The 21,403-nt window shown below is 55.0% G+C and overlaps 1 protein-coding gene across 5 annotated transcripts in view; it reads left to right on the forward strand.

Moving 5' to 3' along the window:
• Positions 1–20,929, forward strand: part of SPECC1 (sperm antigen with calponin homology and coiled-coil domains 1) — a 212,778-nt gene extending 191,849 nt beyond the window's left edge. For 4 of the 5 annotated variants that reach the window (XM_084861498.1, XM_084861499.1, XM_084861500.1 and 1 more), the window contains 3 exons: positions 12,558–12,674; positions 15,642–15,701; positions 17,927–20,929. In XM_084861498.1, coding sequence (XP_084717624.1) covers positions 12,558–12,674; positions 15,642–15,701; positions 17,927–18,016 — 267 coding nt within the window. In that variant the 3' untranslated portion in view covers positions 18,017–20,929. The remainder of the gene's footprint in view (positions 1–12,557; positions 12,675–15,641; positions 15,702–17,926) is intronic. The other variant, XR_014792949.1, reaches the window with a different exon arrangement.
• The last annotated feature ends 474 nt before the right edge of the window (positions 20,930–21,403 follow it).

The raw sequence follows: 21,403 nt of genomic DNA on the forward strand, positions 1-21,403 counted from the left end.
CATGTCATAGCAACTGGTTGTTCAGTTGTTCCATCGTTCGGTCTATTTGCATATTAGCTTTTTTAAAATTTTTTTATTGATTCAGAGAGGAAGGGAGAGGGAGAGAGAGATAGAAACATCAATGATGAGAGAGAATCATTGATTGACTACCTCCTGCATGTCTCCCATCAGGGATCAAGCCTGCAACCCAGGCATGTGCTCATGACCAGAATTGAACCTAGGACCCTTCATTGCTCAGGAGAGCATTCTATCAACTGCAAGCCAAAGCAGCTAGGGCATATTAGCCTTTTATTATATAGGATATGTATTGATATACATACATTTTTAAATCCAGAAATAGGACAGTTGTATCATATTCCTTTTTGGCATTTATTGGGCAATCCATAAGGTGTTTTCTCTTTTAACCCATTTATGAAATAAATATGTATTACATTATACATTAATTTCCTCATTGGGAACCATTCTTAATTCCTGGGGGCAGAATTCCAACTTGGTCAGAGCATCCGCTCTCTATTATATTATTCCTGAGGGGGTAGCGGAATCTCTGCTAGTAATGAAGGGATTTGGCTTTTGCTTGGTTTAGGTGTGAATGAAGTTTTGTGTTTGATAAGACCTGATTATTTTAGTTATAATGTTAGCAAACAGAAACAAACCAACCCTATCACATGTACATAGTAAAAAAAAAGTTCAGTCGTGTTTGCTGCCTTCAGCACGCCTGGGGTATTGGCTCTCTGCCAGGGGGTACCTGTCACACTCTGGGACACAAAACTCTGACGCTGCCTCTGACAAATGACAGCCTGGACTTTTCTGAAATTTTGCTGGGGAGAAGTTGGGAAAACTCTCATTTAGAAGCTTCTATTTTGCTCGGCCCGTGTGGTTCAATGGTTGGCATCGACCCATGAACCAGGAGGTCACAGTTCGATTCCCAGTCAGGGCACATGTCAGTGTTGTGGGCTTGATCCCCAGTGCGGGGCGTGCAGGAGGCAGCCAATCAATGATTCTCTCTCATCATCGATGTTTCCATCTCTCTCCCTTTCTCTTCCTGTCTGAAATCAACACAAACGTATTTTTCAAAAATGGAAGTTTCGATTTTCCCGTTCCCCAGAAGTGAAGACTTACCTTTTCTTTGAACCGGGTGCCCTTTGTATGGATAAGTCTTTGCAAGGACCTCCCAGTTACACGGAGGGAACGCGGCCCCACTTGGTGTCCCGGGCCCAGCAGGAATGGCGCAGAGCTGCCGCAGTATCGGTGAGGCCCACCGGGCCACGGGGGACTCCAGTGTGTGGCCGGCTGATCACTGACATCCGAGAGAGGTGCACTGAAGTCTCTTCCTCTGATTGTTTTTGTCAAAACATTTCATTTCTAAGAGTTTTTGCTTTCAATATTTTGAAACAGACTTAAGGATTTGTGGCTCTTACCTTTTATTTCAGTTAAACCATTTGACTAAAAGTGTGCATGTTTGGACTACTATCACTGTCCCATTTCTGTCCAGTTTTTATCTACATGATACACTGATATACTCTATTTAGTCTTCCCTGCTTGCTTGCTGTGGGTGTGTTTCTTATAGTTTAGCTTTATGTGTAACCTAAAAAGTCCTCTAACAGAATTTAGCCATTCACATTTCTTGTAGCTTATTGGTGTGTATTTTGTCTTATTTCAGCTACCTTACTTTATGTTTTAGTATACTTTTATAACTGGCTTTCTTTTTCCTGACTTCCTCACCTCCCTGGTGAGCATGTGGTTGAAGGTGGGGAAGCTCAGACATCCTTGCCTAAGAATCTGAGTGGCAAATAGGTGATCACGTGAAGTTTAAAGCTACAGTCAGTTCTTAACAAATTGGGGTAAATAGTCATTTTCCATCAAAATCAAAGTTTTAAAATGTAGGGCTAAAGAAGCCGGTGGAATTAATGTCAGTGGCATTAGTATCCCAGAACCTTTCCATCTCCTCAGGCTGAAACTCCACCTCCATTCAGCATACCCACCCCTCTCTCCTGCCCCCCCCCCCCACTGTCACCCCACCCCGCCCCAGCCCTGCACCCTCCCTTCTGCTCCACTTCTGTGAACGTACCGACTCCAGGGGCCTCACTTAAGTGAAGTCTCACAGCATCTGGCTCCTGTGTCCAGCCCGTTTCCCTTAGCACAGCGCCCTGCGGTAGCTCTCAGCCATTCGCCATCCTGTGCCATTCGCCATCCTGTGGGTCCCCCCAGGGAACGCACAGCAAACCCCAGCCTCCCAGAGGCACAGCCGGCAGACCGCTCACGCCGGGGCTCTGAAACGCCGCCCGGCCCTGCAGACTGAATTAGACCGTGTTTGTGTCTGTGGAAGGGTCCCCTCCCTAACACGGGAAGGAGCTGCTCTGTTTTTCTCTGTCTCCGGGGATGGAAGGCAGACCCCTCCACCAGCACCACCCCATACTGAAGGCCTGGGGGAGCAGACCCTCCATGCCCTGAGGAGAGGGGAAGTGTTTGCCCACCAGGACAGGCTGCAGAGCGTTCAGTCATGAAGTGGGTGAAGAACTAGAGGGAAGAGGGGGCAGGCAGGGAGCAGGCTGGGATGGAGGCTGGGCAGGTTGAGCAGGACAGCGGGGACCCCACCCCCCGCCCTGAGGGAGTGGCTGCTGCTGAGAGGCCCAGCTCCGGGCACATCTGGGGAGACCAGAATCCCACAGGAGGGCTCAGCCCAGCCGCTGAGGGTGGAGGGATTCACTCCCTGCCGAATTCTGAGGAAACGCTGGGGAACTGGGGGGTGGGATCTGGTGGGCTTTTGGAGAGAACAGACTCCACTTACAGGTCTTGACACGAGTTAGCGGAGTCTTCTGCCTCTAGAGGACTATTTAACGGAGACATCTGCATCCAGATGTGGCCGGTGCACACATTTTTCCTATCTATAGGAGGATAGGTGTCCTGCCAGCTTCAGGAAGTAAAACCAGGGTTTCCACATGGAGCCGTGTGAGCGTGTTTCTCCTGAGGCTGATTTAAGAGCTTTGTCTTCTCCCCTGGGCGAGGGCCGTGCCAGCGGCTGGCTGCAGTGTGGCGCCTCTGCACCGAGCCACTCGCCATCATCGGGGCGATGCGCCAGACGTTGGCTGCCGTGCTCTGGGTCCCCCGGGAGGGCACGAGGGCTGTTTAGGCAGTCTTAGCCCGGGAACATCTGCAGGGTGTTTTTGCTGTTCTCTTATTCATGAAATGCTCATCGGGAAAAGACGTTATCTGGCCACAGACGCTTATGACTTCAGAAACTAAATCTGTCTTTCTGGGAAGTGAGGTGAAGGTTGTCTAGTGAAATTAAACTTGGTCTTGGAGCTAAATTCTTTAGAACAAATTATTTCATGTGTTGTAACCAGACAGACAAGGGGTCCGTGCTGCCTGTCAATGGAGCAGAGACAGGGCTGAATCATACATGAGCGTTTATTCCACTGTTGCCGCAGTGGGAGGGCAGAGGGCAGCCACAGACATCTGCTCTGCAGCCAGCTGCTCATTTAGCAAAGGGCTGTGCACAGACAGGCAGAAGGACTAGGGGTCTTCGAAGGGCTGAGTGATGTGCAAGGGCTGGGGTTCCAGGGAAGAGCCAGGGGGCAGTTCACAGGTGAGAGGCTGGCGGTCTGCTAGGCCTGCGGGACGCAGCAGGGCTGGGGAGTCTGGTTTCCGCAGCACAGCTGTTTGTGTTTCCGGAGAGCAGGCAGCTCCACCGGGGAGGAGGCTGCCGCTCCAGGGCAGCTCCAGCCGGGGCGGAAGGTGCCTCCTTTATCAGAACAAAACAGTCACGGGCAACAGAGCATGGTGCCTGTTTCTCACATTCTAGCTGGTTCCCCGGCCTTCTGTTTCTGCCCCCTTCCAGTATTATTTTCTTAGTATGGAAGTGCTGTTTCCCTCAAAACAGATTTTCCCTTACTAAAAATATTCTAGTTGGAATGCTGGAACATCAGAGCGTGGAAAAAAATCATACAGTTCTCTGAATTCTGTGGATCCTCTTAGGAATTGTAGGGAGTGAGTAGCCATCATGTTGTGGGGTGGGGTGTCCAACGTACAAGGAGGGGGACCTCTTCGAGGGCACTTTGGTAGAATCCAGCGGAATTCGTCCCGTGTGTGCAGAGTAGTTACAAAGACTGGAAACAGCCTGCGCAGTGTTGTATCCGTTCTGTGATGGCTGCACGTGGCCCCTGGGGAAGAACGAATAGCTCTGGTGGTGGAAAGGAGCTGCGGTTTCCTGGCTGTTCTCCAGAGGCTTCCCGTGGTGCTTGTGTGTATAATATGCAGTGCGGCCTGTGAGGTGCCTACGCCATGCCTGCTGTGAGGTGAGGAAATCACAGCAAGGAGAGGGCATGGAAATGATCACGGTTAGACAGCGAGTGAGTGAGCCTGTCTGTCTTGTCTGGTTTCATAAGCCGTCTCTTAGCTCTGAGCCTCCTCTTTCCGTGTGTTGTGAAGGCCCCGTCTCATTAGATCTTCACAAGTGGAGGCAGAAAGCAGGATGCATGCTACCATTTGCATAAAAAGAGTAAGAGTGTGTGAGTGGGTGTGGGTGTGGGTGTGCGCGCGCAGAGCTGTGCTGCCCAATGTGGTGGCCACTAGCCACATGTGGCTCCTAAGCATGTATAAGGTGGCTAACTGAATTTTAAAACTTAATTTAAGCTAATTCTAATAACCACGTGTGGCTAGTGGCTGTTGTATCAGACGATGCGGGGTAAGGCTTATATGGAAGAATGCAAAAGATCATTTTATCTTGTGGTTTTCAAACTCCAGCGAAATCCGCAGGCTCTGTGGGTGGAAGACAGGTTCCACACTGCTCCTTTCAAAACCACTCCTCTGCCAGCCGCTTCCTTAGGTGAGGAAACAAAGCCAGAGGGGGTCCTGCCTGATGTCACAGCAGCCACTGCAGGGGCAGCTGAGGGAGGGTTCGGGAGGGGGGGCTAGGCAACTCCGTCTCTCTCCTCCCCAGAGGGATTTGGTCTCAGCTGCCAAGGCTGTGTTCCATCAGATGATCAGCTCAGAGGCAACAAAAACAGACGTTGTCTCCAGTGTTTTCCGGCCTCCACATTCCACACTCAGTCTGGTCTTGCCACTGTGTGTGGTGCCCCAGGGCCAGGTCCCACCTGCTCTGCTGTGTGTGGTGCCCCCGGGCCAGGGCTCCACTTCTTGGCAGCCGTCTGCCCCCTGTCTGCCCTCAGCACGCGCAGAGGCCTGCGGGATGTAATTCCCCACTAAGAGCCATGGTTGGGTCCCCTTCAGCCTGGAGAGCTGGCCTGGGGGTTTCTTTCAGGTTTCCTTGGGGGTCTGGTCATAGAGACAGATCACCTCAGCTAGGAGAAGGGTGGATTTGGGAGTGCTAACAGATTACTGAGTCTAGAGAGTGGGTGATGGGATAATTGGGTGGAACAGCACATCTGCATGACCTTTTTTAGAAAAAGTTAGGCAAGATGACGAGTGAAAATGAGGTAATTAACGGAAAGGCAGTGGCGGGAAGGAGGCGGAGAAAACTGCAGAGAAGGGTTTCTCCAGAAATCTGGGCGCGGCCTGGATCTGACCTGGGGCCAGACGGAGGGGTGGCGAGGCTGCTCTGGGCCGCAGTGGAGGACCCGCTCCCAGGCTGAGACTCACCCTCTGTGGAGCGCTGGCTGCGGGGCCAGCCCTGCTCGCTGGGCCGCTGGGCTGCTGGGCCGCTGGGCAGGGCGTCGAGGGCGCGCTGGTTGGGTGTGGACCTAACTAGACATTAGAAGGCAGCAGGGCCGTTGCAGTGAAACTAGACCAGGCGGAAACGTGGGGGGCCTAGTGCTGGTTAATGAAGAAGAAGGAAGCGGAGAGATACAGCTGCAGCCACTTCTCTGATGTCAACACCCTCGGGGCTCTGCCTCCAGGGAGAGGCTGCGAGCATCTGCCTCCGGGGCCTGAGACCGCAGCCCTTCGTTAGGAAGCGCAGTCTGCAGAGGCTGTTTCTGCCCCCTTGGCTCGCTGGCCCTCACCGCGGTCCTCACCGCGGCCCTCACCGCCGTCAGCCTGGGTGGGCCCACTCTTTCCCAGGCCTCAACCCTAATTCCTTCAACAGGGATAAAGCTAGGAAGAATCGTTTTTTAAAAGTAGATCACTCTAAATTAATCTCTAAATTTAATGCAATTCCAATGAAAACCTCAAGATGTCTTTATTCTTGAACTTAAAAACAATTAAAAATTCACCTGGAAAGACAAACCAGTAAGCACAGCAAGACCGTTCTGGGGCAGAGCAGCAGTGAAGGTGAGCGCCCCCAGGTGGCCTGGAGCTGCCGGAGGAAGGCCACTCCCGCCCGCCCCCTCCTGCCTGCCCTCCCCTCCCCCCTTCAGGTTCCAGGATGCGCTTGCCTGAACCCGGGGCCTGTAGCTCACGCAAAAGAGGAGAGCAGTTATTTCATTAATGAGATTGAGTAGGGCCACGTTTTTTAAAATCTTAGTAAATAAGCAGAAGTTTCTAAAATTGATGAAATAACTGACTAAAGCAATGATATGAGTAGGGTCAGAAGAGGAAAGGAATTTCAGGGCAACTCCGAAGTAATTGGCTTGAGGAACAGAAGTAATTTGCAGCCGAAGACAAGAGGTTAAGAGAAGTGGGAAGGCAGTAACCTCGCCCAGAAGTGAACTGTAGCTGGTGAACAAATTACCGCAAGCTCGGCAGTGGAGGGGCAGCAGTGCCTCTTTTGCTCCCAGAACTGCAGCTGAGGCCTAGCTCCCCCTCCGCGTCCCTCCCTCTCCCCCCCCCCGCCCCCCATGTGGCTTCACGTGGCTCAAAGACGGACAGGGGGTGGGGGGGCGGCTCTGGCCAGGCTCTCTTCAGAAAGCCCTGCCCTTGGCTTGCGGACACACACACACACACACACACACACACATACACACGAAACCCGGGCTCCCCAAGAGGGAATCATTCCTGTTACTCGCCCTGAGAGTCCCCAGTTTCTCTGCCTTCCAGCCATCATTCGGGCCAGCTCGGGTCCCAGGGGGGCTGGGAGATTTCCAAGAACCCAGCCACCTCTGACCTCAGAAGGGAACGAGAAGGTCTCAGCCTGCCTTTCCAGCACATTCTTTTTTTTTTTTTTTTTTAAATATATTTTATTGATTTTGTACAGAGAGGAAGGGAGAGAGATAGAGAGTTAGAAACATCGATGAAAGAGAGTCATCGATCAGCTGCCTCTTGCACACCCCCTACTGGGGATATGCCCACAACCAAGGTACATGCCCTTGACTGGAATCAAACCCGGGACCCTTCAGCCCCCAAGCCGACGCTCTATCCATTGAGCCAAACCGGTCTCGGCGATCCAGCACATTCTTAACTGCAGCTGCCTTCCTTCCTCTATTGTCAAGACTTTGCTCTTCTTCCTCAGACATGTTTTTTGGAAAAAAGAAAACCCCAGGACTTGTTATTGCAGGACAATAAGTGATATCATTAATATTTTTAATATGTATTATTTCTCCTAATTAAAAGTAGTACGTGGTCATTGTGGAACAATTGGAAAATATACCCAAAAAGAAGATGAAGAAGAAACAAGGTTAAATGTCACCTCGTTTGCATGGGCCACCGGTTCTGGCAGGCCGCTTCCACCCAGGGTTGGTTTCCAGGCAACAAGGGCAGATCAGAGGAGCTTGTGGGTGGCTGGGTTTGCTTTGCTGCTTCTGTCCCCGGGCTGCCTCTGCTCCCACCCTCTGGCGCTCTGGCCCCCGCCTCAGGCTCCCTAAGGGAAGGCTCTGGGTGGTCAGGGTCAGGGTCAGGTCAGGTTCTGAGTGGCTTTGGCTGCAAGGAGGGCAGCATCTGTGTCTCACAACGGTTCTTCCTTCCCCGCGCTCCGGAGACGCAGCCTGTTTGGAGATGCTTGGAAAGTTACCTTTTTTATACGCGAGACTTCCTTTCCCCAGAACTTCTCTCACTGGGAAATATCTCAGAAGTATTTATAGCCTAGAGAAAGTTAAAGAGGATTTTCAGTCAGTAGCTACCACCTCCCTTGGGGAAAGAATCGGCAAGTTTCTTTTTCTCGTCCCTTTGCTTTTCCTCCCAGTGACCCTCACGGCACACAGGCTCCATGGCGGCAGCGTTTCTTTCACAGCCCAGCTCGGTCCCTTCAGATGATCCCGTCTGCCCGTCTTTCTTTTCTGCTTCCCTCTCTTTCCCCCTCTTTTTTCCTCCCTCTCTTTTCATTCCTTTCTCCTCTCTTTCCCCCTCCTCCCTCTCCTTCTCTCCTTCCCCCTGCCCCTCCCTAGTGTCCGTGTGGGGCAGTGTGCAGCTCAGTGGGTTTTCAGGAGGTGAGGGTGCCCGCACCGCCAGTGTCAGGGTTAGAGACACAGGACTGTCAACACCCAGACCCTCCTCATCAAGGAGGACATGATCCAGTCGGTTTTATTCAAGAAGATAATTGAAGACATACCTATGGCGAAGGCTTTGTTGGCTGTTTTTCATTTTCCTCTAAGTCAGTGTTTCCCAACCTTCTCTCATGATGAGAATCACCTGGTGGAGTTGTTAAAACACAGATTCCTGAATCCCAACTAAGAAGTGCTAAACTAGAATTTTTGGGAACATATAGGTAAAATTGTATACTTAACTAGTGCTCTAACACAGATGTTATATACAGAGCACTAAGTTAGGTATGCAATTTTACCTATATGTTCTCAAAAATTCTAGTTTAGCACTTCTTAGTTGGGATTCAGGAATCTGTGTTTTAACAACTCCACCAGGTGATTCTCATCATGAGAGAAGGTTGGGAAACACTGCTCTAAGTTATTCGTTTGTTGAACCCTGCGGTTCAGCTGCGTGGTAACTGGGGAAAGGAGGGCAGCAATAAGCCCTTGGGGTGTTTGTGTTCGCCTTCCTTTGTCCTGGGTCGGAGGCTGCATCTGGAACCACTGAGGACTGTTGCCCACAAGCTCAGCAAGGCTCACAGTCCCCTCTCCACCTGTGCATCCCTTCCTGCCTGGTGTCCTTTCCTGCGCGGCTGTGGTGGGACTGGATCTAGGCACCTCTGGGCCCCACCCCACCTGGCCGGGTTTCCGTGCAGGGAAACGTCACCCGGAGCTGGTGGACAGCCTGCACTGCCACCACATCCCTCAGCCGTCCGCGTGACCCGTCCACGCTGCCCTTCTCCCTGCTCGGTGAGGCATCACTGCGTTAGCTCCCGCTGCATCCCCTCGCGTGTGCTGAGGAATCCAGAATCCCACTCAGGTCATGGCAAGACGGGTCCACAGTGACCAGTGATTCAGATGATGGGGCTTTCCCAAAATGCGGTGAGAGAAAGATCTGGTGAAGCATGAATCATCTCCTCTCTGAGCTTTACAGAATGCGCTGCTGCGCCAGCTCGCTGCTCATTCACCAAAGCGAGCCCTGGCGTTGCCACGTGTGCCCTCGGTAAGCAGCACAGCATGTCCCCCCAGCGCCAGCCACGAGCGCCTGGATGGGCGCGGTGCCCTGCAGGCCGGCCTTCACCGCTGGGCACCGCGCCCTGCAGGCCGGCCTTCACCGCTGGGCACCGCGCCCTGCAGGCCGGCCTTCACCGCTGGGCACCGCGCCCTGCAGGCCGGCCTTCACCGCTGGGCACCGCGCCCTGCAGGCCGGCCTTCACCGCTGGGCACCGCGCCCTGCAGGCCGGCCTTCACCGCTGGGCACCGCGCCCTGCAGGCCGGCCTTCACCGCTGGGCACCGCACCCTGCAGGCCGGCCTTCACCGCTGGGCACCGCACCCTGCAGGCCAGCCCTTCCCAGCGGGCGCGGTGCCCTGCGGGCGCTGCAGACTCACACATTGGCATTGTCAGCCAGCCGTGTTGACTTGGGAATTGTTGAACTCTTGTGCTCAGCTAGAATTAGAGATTTTCACATCTCTCTACGAAAGAAAATTCGAATTGGGGTGTGCACTCAGAGTGAGAGGGGAGAGATAGGCTGGTTAGTTTGCTTGCTTGTTTAATTGTTGGTAGTGATGCAGGTTTCTCCCGTTGCCCCAGGGGGAGGAGGGGAGACTTTCCTCTTGATGGCATGATGTTCCTGGGATGAATGTAGTATCAGTCATGGCTGCCCTCCCTCTGCCAGTGTCAGAGCAGTTCGCAGGCCTCACGTGGCGAGTGTAGGGGCCTCCCCCGGCCCGGGGCTGGCTCATGACCGAGTGGCTCTCCGTGTCCCTTTCTTCGAGGGACAGCCGGTCTCCCTGTGGACGGCCCTGCGGCCTTGCTGCGGGGCGGGGCGGGGGCGCGGGGCACAGTGCCGGGGCAGGAGCTGGCTGTGGGCTCCTGAGGCTGGACGTCATTTTGGTTGATTTTCAACCCTGGCTTTCATCTCGCCCAGTTTTATATTCTAGCGAATAATTTCAAACTATTACACTTACATGTCAAAACTGTCTTCTAATAGCAGTTAACTAAAGTACTAGGTACTCCTCGGGTCCGTTTGGCCTCTCGGAATGCTCCTGAAAAGTGTGCAGATAAAGGAAAATGAGGGGTGGGCATCTGAATAATGTCAACAATAAAACTAAAGAAGAGAGATGTTTCGTGCATGCATGGTACCAGAGGTGTGTGTCTAAAGTGTTTCCATGTTTATCGAGCGTTAGAGGCTTTGGTGTAAATTATAAAGGAGTGTAGATGAAGCGGGAGGAAGAGAAAGAAAAAATGAAGGACATGTGCTTTGCAGTTTGACAGGACTGGGTTCCATCCTGACTCCATCCACCAAAGACTTCAGCTTCCTCCTCCGCGGCAGGCAGGGCCCTCCGTGAGCCGGTCCTGAGGTCGGAGGTTGGAGGTCAGAGGAGAGGCGGGGACAGACATGTCACAGACACTCAGCCACGTCTCTGCTTTCCACCAGCACCGCCTAAGGGACTTCTGTTTAAAATGGGGCCTTTCCACCCGGCCGGCGTGGCCCAGGGGCTGAGTGTCGGCCCATGAACCAGGAGGTCATGGTTTGCTTCCCAGTCAGGGCACATCCCGGGCTGTGGGCTCGATACCAGTATGGAGTGTGCAGGAGGCAGCCGATCACTGATTCTCTCTCATCATTGATGCTTCTATCTCTCCCTCTCCCTTCCTCTGAAATCAATAGCAATGTACATTTTAAAGCGAATAAGTCAGTGGAGCGGCCTCTGTGTTGGAAACCCCGCGCCCGCCCTCCTCAGGAGGTGATGCAGGCGCCTGGCCTCCGCCTCGAGCAGAAGCCACAAGCAAGTGCCACCAGGAACACGGCCGGCTCCCCACCGGCCGCAGCGCCGCAGGTGGACGGGTGTGGTGGTCTCCGCACCACTGGGGAGAGAGGAAGGAAGGGTGCGGCCTGGAGAGCTGTGCCACCCACTTCCTGCAGCCCGGGTCCTGTCCTTTGCGCCCTCCGGCCTGAGCCCACACCCCGGCTTCCGCGCTGAGACCGAGGGGAGGGGCAGGTTGTAGCCCCACGTGTTCCTCTGCTTTGTGTAACAGAAACTCTTTGGAAATTGTAAAATCTCAAAGTGTATTTTAAAGAGGGGAAGGAAGGGAGAGGGAGAGAGAGAGAAGCATCGATGACAAAAGAGAACCATTGAGTGGCTGCCTCCTGCACGCCCCACCCTGGGGGTTGCATGTGCCCTGACTGGGAGTGAACCGTGACCTGGCTCAGGGGTCAGCACTCAGCGTCGGAGCCACTGGTCCACATCTCCGCCCTCACACGCTGAGCATTCCCGGGTGCCGTCAGGGCGGTGCGGACGCGGGACGGCAAGTCTGCGCTGGGCTCGAGCTGAGGGGAGAGGTAGCCAGGGCCACTCCGAAAAGTGCTGTCACCGCCTCCTCTCCGTGCTGCGTGGCTGCCTGCCTCCTGCAGGTCTGAGGAAGAGCCTGCTGCCCCCCGGAGCTGCGGGGGGAGGGCAGGAAGGAGCCCCGCTCCCAGTCCTGTGGACGGAGCAGAAGTGCTCAGCGCAGCAGGACGACGCCCCTGCCTGGCGCAGGCTGCCTCCGTGTGTTTGTGCAGCCAGACCCTCGGCCTGCAGGGGGAGAGGCGTGGGCTTTGGGACCTGATGTTCGTTTGGGACAAGCTTTGGAGGCGGGAGAAATCCTGTTAGGATCAGCAGGTCGGGCAGCAGGAAGCAGTGGGGACAGGTGTGAGGGTTTAGAGGTGGAGGTGCCCCTGGCTCCCAGGGGACTGTCAGAACCGGTCACCCTGAGGACTGCCACGTGGAGCTGGCCTCGGGTTTCTCCTGTCCCGCAGGGAGCCCCTTGCTGGGTGTGCCAGCGGGGAGGCTGAGGCTGGCGTGTGCCCTGTGGAAGCCGCTGGCTGCTTCCAGGAGAGGGTGTGGCGGGGAGGGCCGAGCAGCCCTGAGGGGCTTGTCCTGGTCCAGCCATGGTTAACGGGGTTGCCATCCCGGCAACATCCCTGGCAACGCTGGACGTGCGGAACCAGCCAGGTTGCCGGCCTCCCATCCGCCAGACCGACAGAAATCGAGTGTGGGAGCTCGCAGCCTCTTCCCCGGCTGTTCTGGGAGCAGGTTTGGGCAGCAGCTTGCTGTTCCTGGCACCACAGCCGACGCACTCCCTCCAGCAGATGCGCCATTTCTTGTCTTGCCCACAGCAAGCCCGGCGATTCCGGTTCTGTGACGCGGTTTCTCTTTCCCCACAGAACATCGACATCACCAACTTCAGCAGCAGCTGGAGTGATGGCCTGGCCTTCTGCGCGCTCCTGCACACCTACCTGCCGGCCCACATCCCGTACCAGGAGCTGAGCAGCCAGGAGAAGGTGAGGCCGCCGCCCGTGCTTCTCGGCACACGCGGGCGGAGGGAAACAGCGAGCTGCTGAGTGTGGGCCGCGGGACCCCCATGCGGCCTCCGAGACGTGCTTCCGGGAAACGCCGTGAAGGCCATTCCCTTGCTGCTGACAGTTCCCGTCACCCCCTTGCCTAACGACTCTCACCTTTGCAGGGGCGGGGGGCAGAGTGAGGTGTGTGTGTCTTTTCCAAAGAACCTACGAACAGCACCAAGAGGAGTTTCTCGCTCAAACAAGCTTGGGAAACGGTCCATTGTATCGCACTTCAGGTTCTCACGGAGCTCCTTAGGCAGCCCAGCCTCCCGTCCTCCTTCGTTAAAGAGCCCGCCGCCCCGTCAGCCCAGCGCCGGGGAGGCCACCGGGCGTGTCCTGTCCCATACAAGAGTTGGCAACTTTGCCTGTTCAGGGCCAGATGGTAGACGTTGTGGGCTGAGGGTCTCTGTCACAGCCAAACTCTACCACTGGAGGGCCATGGGCCATGTGGGCATGCTGTATTACAATAAAACTTTATTTACAAAAAAGACAGCAGACCAGATGCAGCCCGCAGGCTCTAATTGCCGAACGCTGACCCAAAACTCCCGCAGGGGCACGTCCCACGGGCGGCCCATGCGGAGAGGCTGTGCGTCCACACGTGCCCGTTCAGCACGCGGTTCTTGCCGGGCATCAAGCACAATAGCAAAGACCACAGGGAGAGCACGCGTGTGCTGTGCCTCCTGAGACTCAACAAGTGAGGAAGCCGAGAGTAACATAACAAGCAGGAAACTGAGCTTGGAGGGTGATGGAGAAGCAGGCTGTATGGACAGTGGGAACACTGGACGAGGAGGCTCAGGTCTGTCTGAGGAGGTGCTAGGCTGAGGACGGAACCTGAAGAAGCCAGCCATGCAGAGATCCCAAGGCTGGGGGTGCAGAGCAAAAAAAGCCTGGGGCACTCTGGGCAGCAGAGGGGGCGGCTGGAGTGCAGTGAGGAGGGGCCTGGCTGTGAGGGTGCCCACAGCTGGAGTGCAGTAAGGAGGGGCCTGGCAGTGAGGGTGCCCACAGCTGGAGTGCAGTGAGGAGGGGCCTGGCGGTGAGGGTGCCCACAGCTGGAGTGCAGTGAGGAGGGGCCTGACGGTGAGGGTGCTCACAGCTGGAGTGCAGTGAGGAGGGGCCTGGCTGTGAAGGTGCCCGCAGACTGGCTGAGCCCAGGGGGTCCAGGGACGCTGGGTAGAAGTTTGTGAGCTGCTCCAAGCACCAAGGGAAGTCGGAAGGAGCCTGAACAATGGAGACTCACTCTTCATGTTTCCAGGAGCTCGCCGACAGGAAATGAGGATGAGCAGGAGGCCAGGTGGAGGCTGTTGCAGTCCCGGTCTCACCCGTGTCTGGCTTCCCCCTGAGCTGGGTGCAGCAATGAAGACAGGAGGTGGGAAGATACTCTAAATGTATCTTAGATGTCGTAGTGACTGGACCTAGGACCGTGGTTGAGGGAGGGTGAGAGGAGAGTCAGCGATGACCCCAGGTGTCCTCCTGTCAGGGCCGTCTGCTGAGAGAGCTTTAGAAGTTCGATTTTGATTAGGGGCCTCGGGACATTACAAAGTCTAAATGGGTAAGATTTCAAATTCTACTGGAACTTAAACATGAATATGTACAGAAACACATGTCTCCCAATTACACTTAATTTACTAACTTCATTAAATTTTAATGTGATCCCAATGACTTTCAAATAAATTATGGAGGGGAGGACGCATGACCCAGTGATTCTTAAATGTATCCATATGAAGAAACATCAAGAACAACCAGAAAGGATCTCACAAAGAAGCAACAAACTAGGGGGGATTACTATGGAGCAGTAACTTTAAAATCCCAGGAAGATCGTTTTCACCTAGTTCCTGGCCCGTGTGACGGTACAGAAATGTTCCCATATGAATGCTTCCAGAAAAGGTGCTGTCCCACACCCTGTAAGGACACCTGACTGTACCTTACCGGCCCGGTGCGAAACGGGCATGAGGCTCTGAAGGAGTCCAGACCGAAGACCTGCCTGGGATGGTGACATGGCCGAGTCCCAAAGAGGAGGATCTCAGTGAGAAAGGTCTCGGTGACAGCGTCGTGACGAACTGGAGAGGAGTCAGTGCAGTCGGGGTGCACTGCTTTGTCAGTGCTGGTTATTGTTTTTGGTTTTCAGAATCATCCTATTAAGAGAGGAGAGAAGACTTAAATGTGGTTATGAAAAAGGAACTGAGTGTTTTTGGTTTTAATAATTTAAAAAGTGAAACCGGGTAAGAAGAAGGAACATCCTCATCGTGTAAAGTGGAGGAAGTGCTGTCCATAATTGATGGAATAAGAAATGGAGATATAAGGGTGTTATTGAAAGTCACGAACATCGTTCATAGTAGAAGAACGAAAACTAGCCAAAAGGCTATAAGGAAGAAAAGAGAGAGGTGCGTGATACCAGCCCTCATTTATTCCGGGAGGAAATGGGTCGGCAGCGTGAGGAGGTGTCATTTTAGAAATCAGGAAGCCGTGTGGGAGGGTGCCGAGGCGGTGTCACCGAAGGACCAGAGGCGGACATTCGGACGGCTCCCACGCGCCAGGGCTGGGGAGAACGGTTTTCTCACTTGATTATATTTAACTGTGTGTACACATCGCTTCAATAATTTCTATATAGCACCACAATTCAACAACTGTTGTCATACAGCAGAAATATATGCTATATATCTAGACAAAATAAAGAATAACAGAATTAATAAAAATGGATCTGATAGTCAGGAGTCAGTAAAGTCATTTTTCATGACATTTGTAATCTATCAGTTTTATTTTTTTCTTATACTGAGACCATTGTTTGTATATTTGGCTTAAATTTTTAAGTGACATTTAGGTTTTCTATCTGTGAGTGTCAGTGGTGGTCTTAGCCAAAGCTGTATGTTTTTAGTAGGTAATTCCAGTCTCTCTGTCTTTTCACCTTAGAAAAGGAATCTCTTGTTGGCATTTGAAGCAGCCGAAAGTGTAGGCATTAAGCCCAGCCTGGTAAGTATCCTATTTTGTATTCTTGTTATATTTTAGTCTAATTATGAGATAAAGAACTTTTTGTCGTCTACTAACAGTTTCTGACAGAACATAGAAATACATGCGTTGAAGATGTGTTACTCATGATCTCTAATAGAAAGCTATCCAGTTGGTCAGACCACATATGATCTAGAGAGGTTTTTGTAGTAAGTCCTTTTGTAAATATGCTTGCATTGGCTTTCTAGAGAAAGAGGAAGGGAGTGAGAAAGGGAAACACCAATTGGTTGCCTCCCATACATGTGTGCCTGACTGGGGACTGAGCCTGCAACCTGGGCCTGTGCCCTGACTTGGAATCGAACCCGCAACCTCTCAGGGCGTGAGATGAAGTAAATCAAAGGCATGAGCACAGCTGACACTGACAGCCCCGGGCTGGGGCTGGGGCTGGGGCGGTGGTAGAGGGCCTGGAACAGTGAGCACCTGTGGGTGTTATTTCACACCCACACAGGGCGGGGCGGGGGCTGCGCTCCCATGAGCAGAGCTTGAGCACCGAGCCCTGCATAGAACCGAGGCTCAGAGTGCTGCTCTTAGTGACAGCGGGTGTGAAACTCCACCTGCCCCCAGGGAGGTGCAATAGGAAATGCGATCTTCCCATCAGATTTTTGTGGCCAAAAATGGGGGTGGGGGGAGGGGGGGGGGGACACTTCCTGAGAGAAAAGGAACCAGCCGGATGAGGTTAAAATACAAATCGTAGCACCTGTGCTGCAAGAAGCCCCTCGTCCAGGCTACCTCTACTTCGGGAAGCTCCTTGGCTGGTAGTACCGCGGCTGCTGGAAATCTGCTAACAAGACAAACTTTAAAACACTCAAGAAATTGACCTATTTGAGCTTGTCAGCAGATAAAACAAACAAGAGGTTCATCTACTAGAACCTAAGGTAATAAGACAGAAAGAGGCTACAGTAGACTATGTTTAAACATGTTAAAGAGATCAAAGGAATACAATCATAAGGAAGGAGCATGTTATTATAAAAAAAAGATTTGGGGAAATAATCAAAACTTCTAGAAATGAAAATTTGGAATTAGCAATACCAGTTGGCTTGAAAAACTGATTAGATATGGAAGAAGAGAGAACTACAGAAATGGAAAATAGATGTAAATTACCCAGGACATAAAACAGAAACTTTTTTTAAAAATGGAAAGTAGTCTGGCCATTAGTCTGCTCACTGAAGGGTCACAGTTTTGATTCCGGTCAAGGGCATGTACCTTGGTTGTGGGCACATCCCCAGTAGGGGGTGTGCAGGAGGCAGCTGACACTCTATCCACTGAGCCAAACCAGTTTTGGCAGAAACTTTTTTTACTTTTTTCTTCTTCCTCTTCTTAAAGAATACCTTTCAGCATTTCATAGAATACTGGTTTGGTGGTGATGAATTCCTTTAGCTTCTTCTTATCTATGAAGCTCTTTATCTGACTTTCAATTCTAAATGATAACTTTGCTGAGTAGAGTAATCTTGGTTGTAGGTTCTTACTATAAATCACTTTGAATATTTCTTGCCACTCCCATCTGGCCGGGTCCTGGGAGGTGGCGGGGGCTGGGAGGTGGCCGGGGCTGGGAGGTGGCGGGGGCTGGGAGGTGGCCGGGCTGGGAGGTGGCCGGGCTGGGAGGTGGCCGGGCTGGGAGGTGGCGGGGGCTGGGAGGTGGCCGGGCTGGGAGGTGGCGGGGGGCTGGGAGGTGGCCGGGCTGGGAGGTGGTCGGGCTGGGAGGTGGCCGGGCGCTGGGAGGTGGCCGGGCTGGGAGGTGGCCGGGCTGGGAGGTGGCCGGGCTGGGAGGTGGTCGGGGGCTGGGAGGTGGCCGGGCTGGGAGGTGGCCGGGCTGGGAGGTGGTCGGGTCCCAGGAGCTGGTCAGCAGTTCCCTCGGCAGCGGGGAGGTCAGTGGGAAGCAGGTGTGGCAGTCACAGGGAACCCAGAGAAGTGGAGGCCCTCGGGATCGCGGAATGAGGTCACTTCCTCTTTTCACACTTTTTAACGCTGCCAGGCTGTTAGCAGGGGAGCAGGTGGAGGTCACGCCCATGTTTTTAAAAGGGAAGGTGTCTTCTGAATTTTATTTCCCCTGACCACATTTCCCATGGCCTGGGTGCTGCCTGCACCTGCGTCTCCCAGGGTGGGTGTTCTGACAGCGGGGCCCTGGCCTGGGTCCGAGCCGCTTTGTGGGGCGAGTATGTGGCACCCATGACCTCTTCCTTCCTCCCTAGGAGCTCAGCGAGATGCTGCACACGGACCGGCCGGACTGGCAGAGCGTCATGCAGTACGTCGCCCAGATCTACAAGTACTTCGAGACCTAAGCGCGCGGGCCGCCGCGGTCCCGGAAGCCCGGTCCCTCCGCAGGCCTGCTCTCACGTCCACGGCCCAGCCGCTGGGTGTCAAAGGAAGGTTCTGCCCGGGGTCCAGCTGACAAATGAGACAGAGCTGGCTCCACCGTGCACCCACCTTGAATCAAGATGCGTTTGGGGTGTGAGTCGAGGAAGTTTGCTCTCCAGGGGCCTCCCTCCTTCCAGACCCAGGAGACCCCCGGAGGCATGTCCAGCGGTGTGGCCTCTGCTGGAGCCGCCCTGGCAGTCACAGGGACAGCAGCCCTTCCTGCCAGTCCCCTTGGACCAGCGTCCTGGCTTTGGCCTCTATAAAAGCCTTGCCTTTCCTACCACCCACCCCCTCCAAAACACCCACCAAAACACAAGCAGCGGGAAGACGCGCCCTGCCTTCGGGGTTCGCTGTGGTCTCTCCGAGCGCGCTGTCCTGCGCGTGCTGGGAGGGTGGAACCGGACGTGGGAGGAGGGGAAGGAGCCCCAGGTCATGTCTTCACTGCCCCTGCGGGGCCTCCAGGTGGGCCTGGCTCTCCCAGTGGGCGGTGGGGCAGGTGGGAGCCTGGCTCTGAGGCAGCCGCTCACTCACAGCTGCCTGTGCTCTTGCCGAAGGGAAACTGCAGTGACTTCATCTCATCCATCTGTCCTGCCATTGCTCCGCTCCCATCCTCAGCCTCACACACTCGTCCCACCTGCAGAGTCGAAAGACAGAAGACACTCGTGTGAAATCCCTAAGTCTGGGGGGGGGGGGGGGGGGTGTTGGGGTAATTGTACGGTGAAACCGCCCGCAGGTGTATTTCTTGGGATACTGGGCAGACAGCAAATGTAAACGTGTCAACGTTAGACTTGTTCAGCGTTTAATACGTCAGCTGGCCTTCATGTTTGCGTGGCAACAGGTGGTCAGGGTGGGAGGCAGCTCCTCCGTTCGGTCACTGAGGGCAGCAGACCCCCTTGGCAGCCCCATTCGCCTGGGAGGACTGAGCGCCGGCTGTGCTCTGGTGTTCTCGGCGGGCACGTTGCATGGCACACGGGGTAAAGGGGGTGAGCTCATCAGGCCCTTCACTTGCTAACGAAGGTGCCCATCGCTGTGTTGGTGCCCTAGACGGGGGTCATTGTCAGGCCACTGAGTTACAACAGCGCCGTCCCTGCCTAAGTCAGTCCTCATGGGGGCCTGTCCCAGCCGGGCCGGAGGCTCAGGCCCAGCCCGTCCTGGGAGAGGCCAGTCCGGGCCTCCCTCCAGGCCACCGGCGGCCACCGCCCTCCGCACTGTGCAGGTTCCTCATTGGAGTCTCCTGGGCGCGGGGAGCGCCCGGCCTGCCCACCAGGTGTGGTCCTGCGTGTGGTCCGAGGCCCCGAGCCGGAGGAGAGGGCTCCGGCAGGTGCTGCTCTGCTTGCACACCTGGCCCTCGCTTTCTGGGGGAAGCAGAGGTGCGGTCTGAACGAGGCCCCTCCTGGAATGAGCAAGTGAAAGTCTTGCTGGGCGCTTCCTGCCGGACATTTGTCTCTCCCGCTGCTCTGCCTGCTCCCCACAGCTCTGCCTGTCCCCACCGCTGTGGGGCAGAGAGCCAGGCGGGTGGAGGCTTTGTGCCGGAGAGACCCTGAGGCCTGGGGAGGGCGGGGTCAGCATCCTCAGCCCTGGGGTGGTGACTCCCACAGGATTCAGCACAGGCTCAGGGATTGGCCTCTCCCCGCCCTGCATGCGGGGGCCTCGCCTTCAGGTTAAGAAGAGGGGAAATGTCACAAGAGGAAGACCATGTGCCAACTTATTTTTATAATAAAACAAAGCTCCTGTACTATCACTTTGTTGCTGGTGGGCACGTGTGGAGCGGAGCTTGTGCCCTGTCGGACAGCACAGTGGTTAGAGCAGGTCTGGCCCTGCGGGGTGGGAGGGGCCTGCAGACAGCTGGGAGCCAGGCTGCGGGCACTGCAGGGTCTGGGGAGAAGCTGTCCCAGCCGGGGGGAGCCACAGAACAGGGTTTTTTATCTGTTTTTAGTTGGAGAGCTCAGAGCACCAGGGGATGTGGGAAATGGATAAATAGAAACCAAGGCGGCATCAGCAAGCTGTGTCATTTTGTTTCCAACAGCCACGTTTCTCCCATCTTCCTTCAGCCACTGCTCAGTGGTTAGAAGTGCTTGGTGGTTCTGCAGGCCCTCTTTTCAATGCACTATTTTTACATAAAAGGCACGTGCAATAGGGAGACCACAGGAGCGGCGGGGCTTTTAACAGACAGAAGTGCGTGGTCTCTGCCCCGGTGGTGTCGTGGCCTTGACCTGTGGTTGCTCTCGGCACTGGCCAGCCTCGCCGCGGGACAGCGTCCTGGGGAACCGCACACACACGCTTCCCGCCCTGGAACCCTTGCTGTGGAGAGGGTGGCAGCGAGGCGATTCCTTCTCCGTGTGGTGTCACAGCTTTTGTTGGCGGCGGGTGTTCCACCGAGTGCACTTCCCCGTGCTGGGCCGCTGGCACTGAGCCGCCCCTTCCCGCTGACGGCAGGCATCCCGGTGCGGGGGCGGGGATGGAGATGAGGGCCGGGTCTGTGAGCGCAGCCCCTTTGCCAAACCCAGCCCTGTCCTTCCCATCCCGGAGCTCAGCCATTCTGAGACGGCTCAGCGTGTTTTCACTCAGAGCCCAGGTTCTCTGAGTGTCACCGCTGACTAAGCAGGGGCAGCACTGTTGTAAGCCCGCTTCTCTGGCCGGGCCGCGTTGCTGAGGGCCGAGCACTTGCTCTTAGCGACGGAGTTTGCAGCTGACACACCTGTCCCTGGCTGCTGCACAAGCCACAGGGGGCCCAGGTCCTCGGGGCGGCCGAGCCAGCCCAGCTGGTTCACCATCAGCTGAGAGCGTATGATGAATGGCTGTGATATTTCTAATAAATTTATTTTGTTTCTGGCTGACTGAATTCTCAGTGACATTTGTTAGTATTTCTCCAGCTCCCAGGTGCACGTGAGACTGTTTCCCAGCGAGTGTCTCCATGTCCTCGTTCCTGTTGGGCGGTGATGCCACCGGCTCTCTGAGCTGGCGCCTCCAGGAGCGGCAGAGGATGGCGGTCCCCACGGCCCCTCCGCTGCCCCCTCCAGCCTCTCCCTGGGAAGGCACCCGGCCGGCGTGGCCCCTCGGCGGAGCGCTGGCCCTGGAGCACACAGGAGCGGTCCGAGAGGCAGTGCTCAGAGGAAGGTCCGGACGGGTGTGTCTGCACCGGCCTGTGCCTGCCGACTGCTCAGGTGATGTGTGCTGTTCAGGTGTCACTCGGGGCCGTGCCCACAGAAGAGGAGACAGGAAGCTGCCCCTTCTAGAATCTTCACTCCCCTGCTTCCCACTGCCCACTGTTTGGGGCCCATCGGGGAGGCCCTGACCCCTGACCCAGCACG

Source organism: Pipistrellus hanaki (genome assembly GCF_964339955.1).
Source record: "Pipistrellus hanaki genome assembly, chromosome: 16".
Lineage (NCBI taxonomy): Eukaryota > Metazoa > Chordata > Mammalia > Chiroptera > Vespertilionidae > Pipistrellus > Pipistrellus hanaki.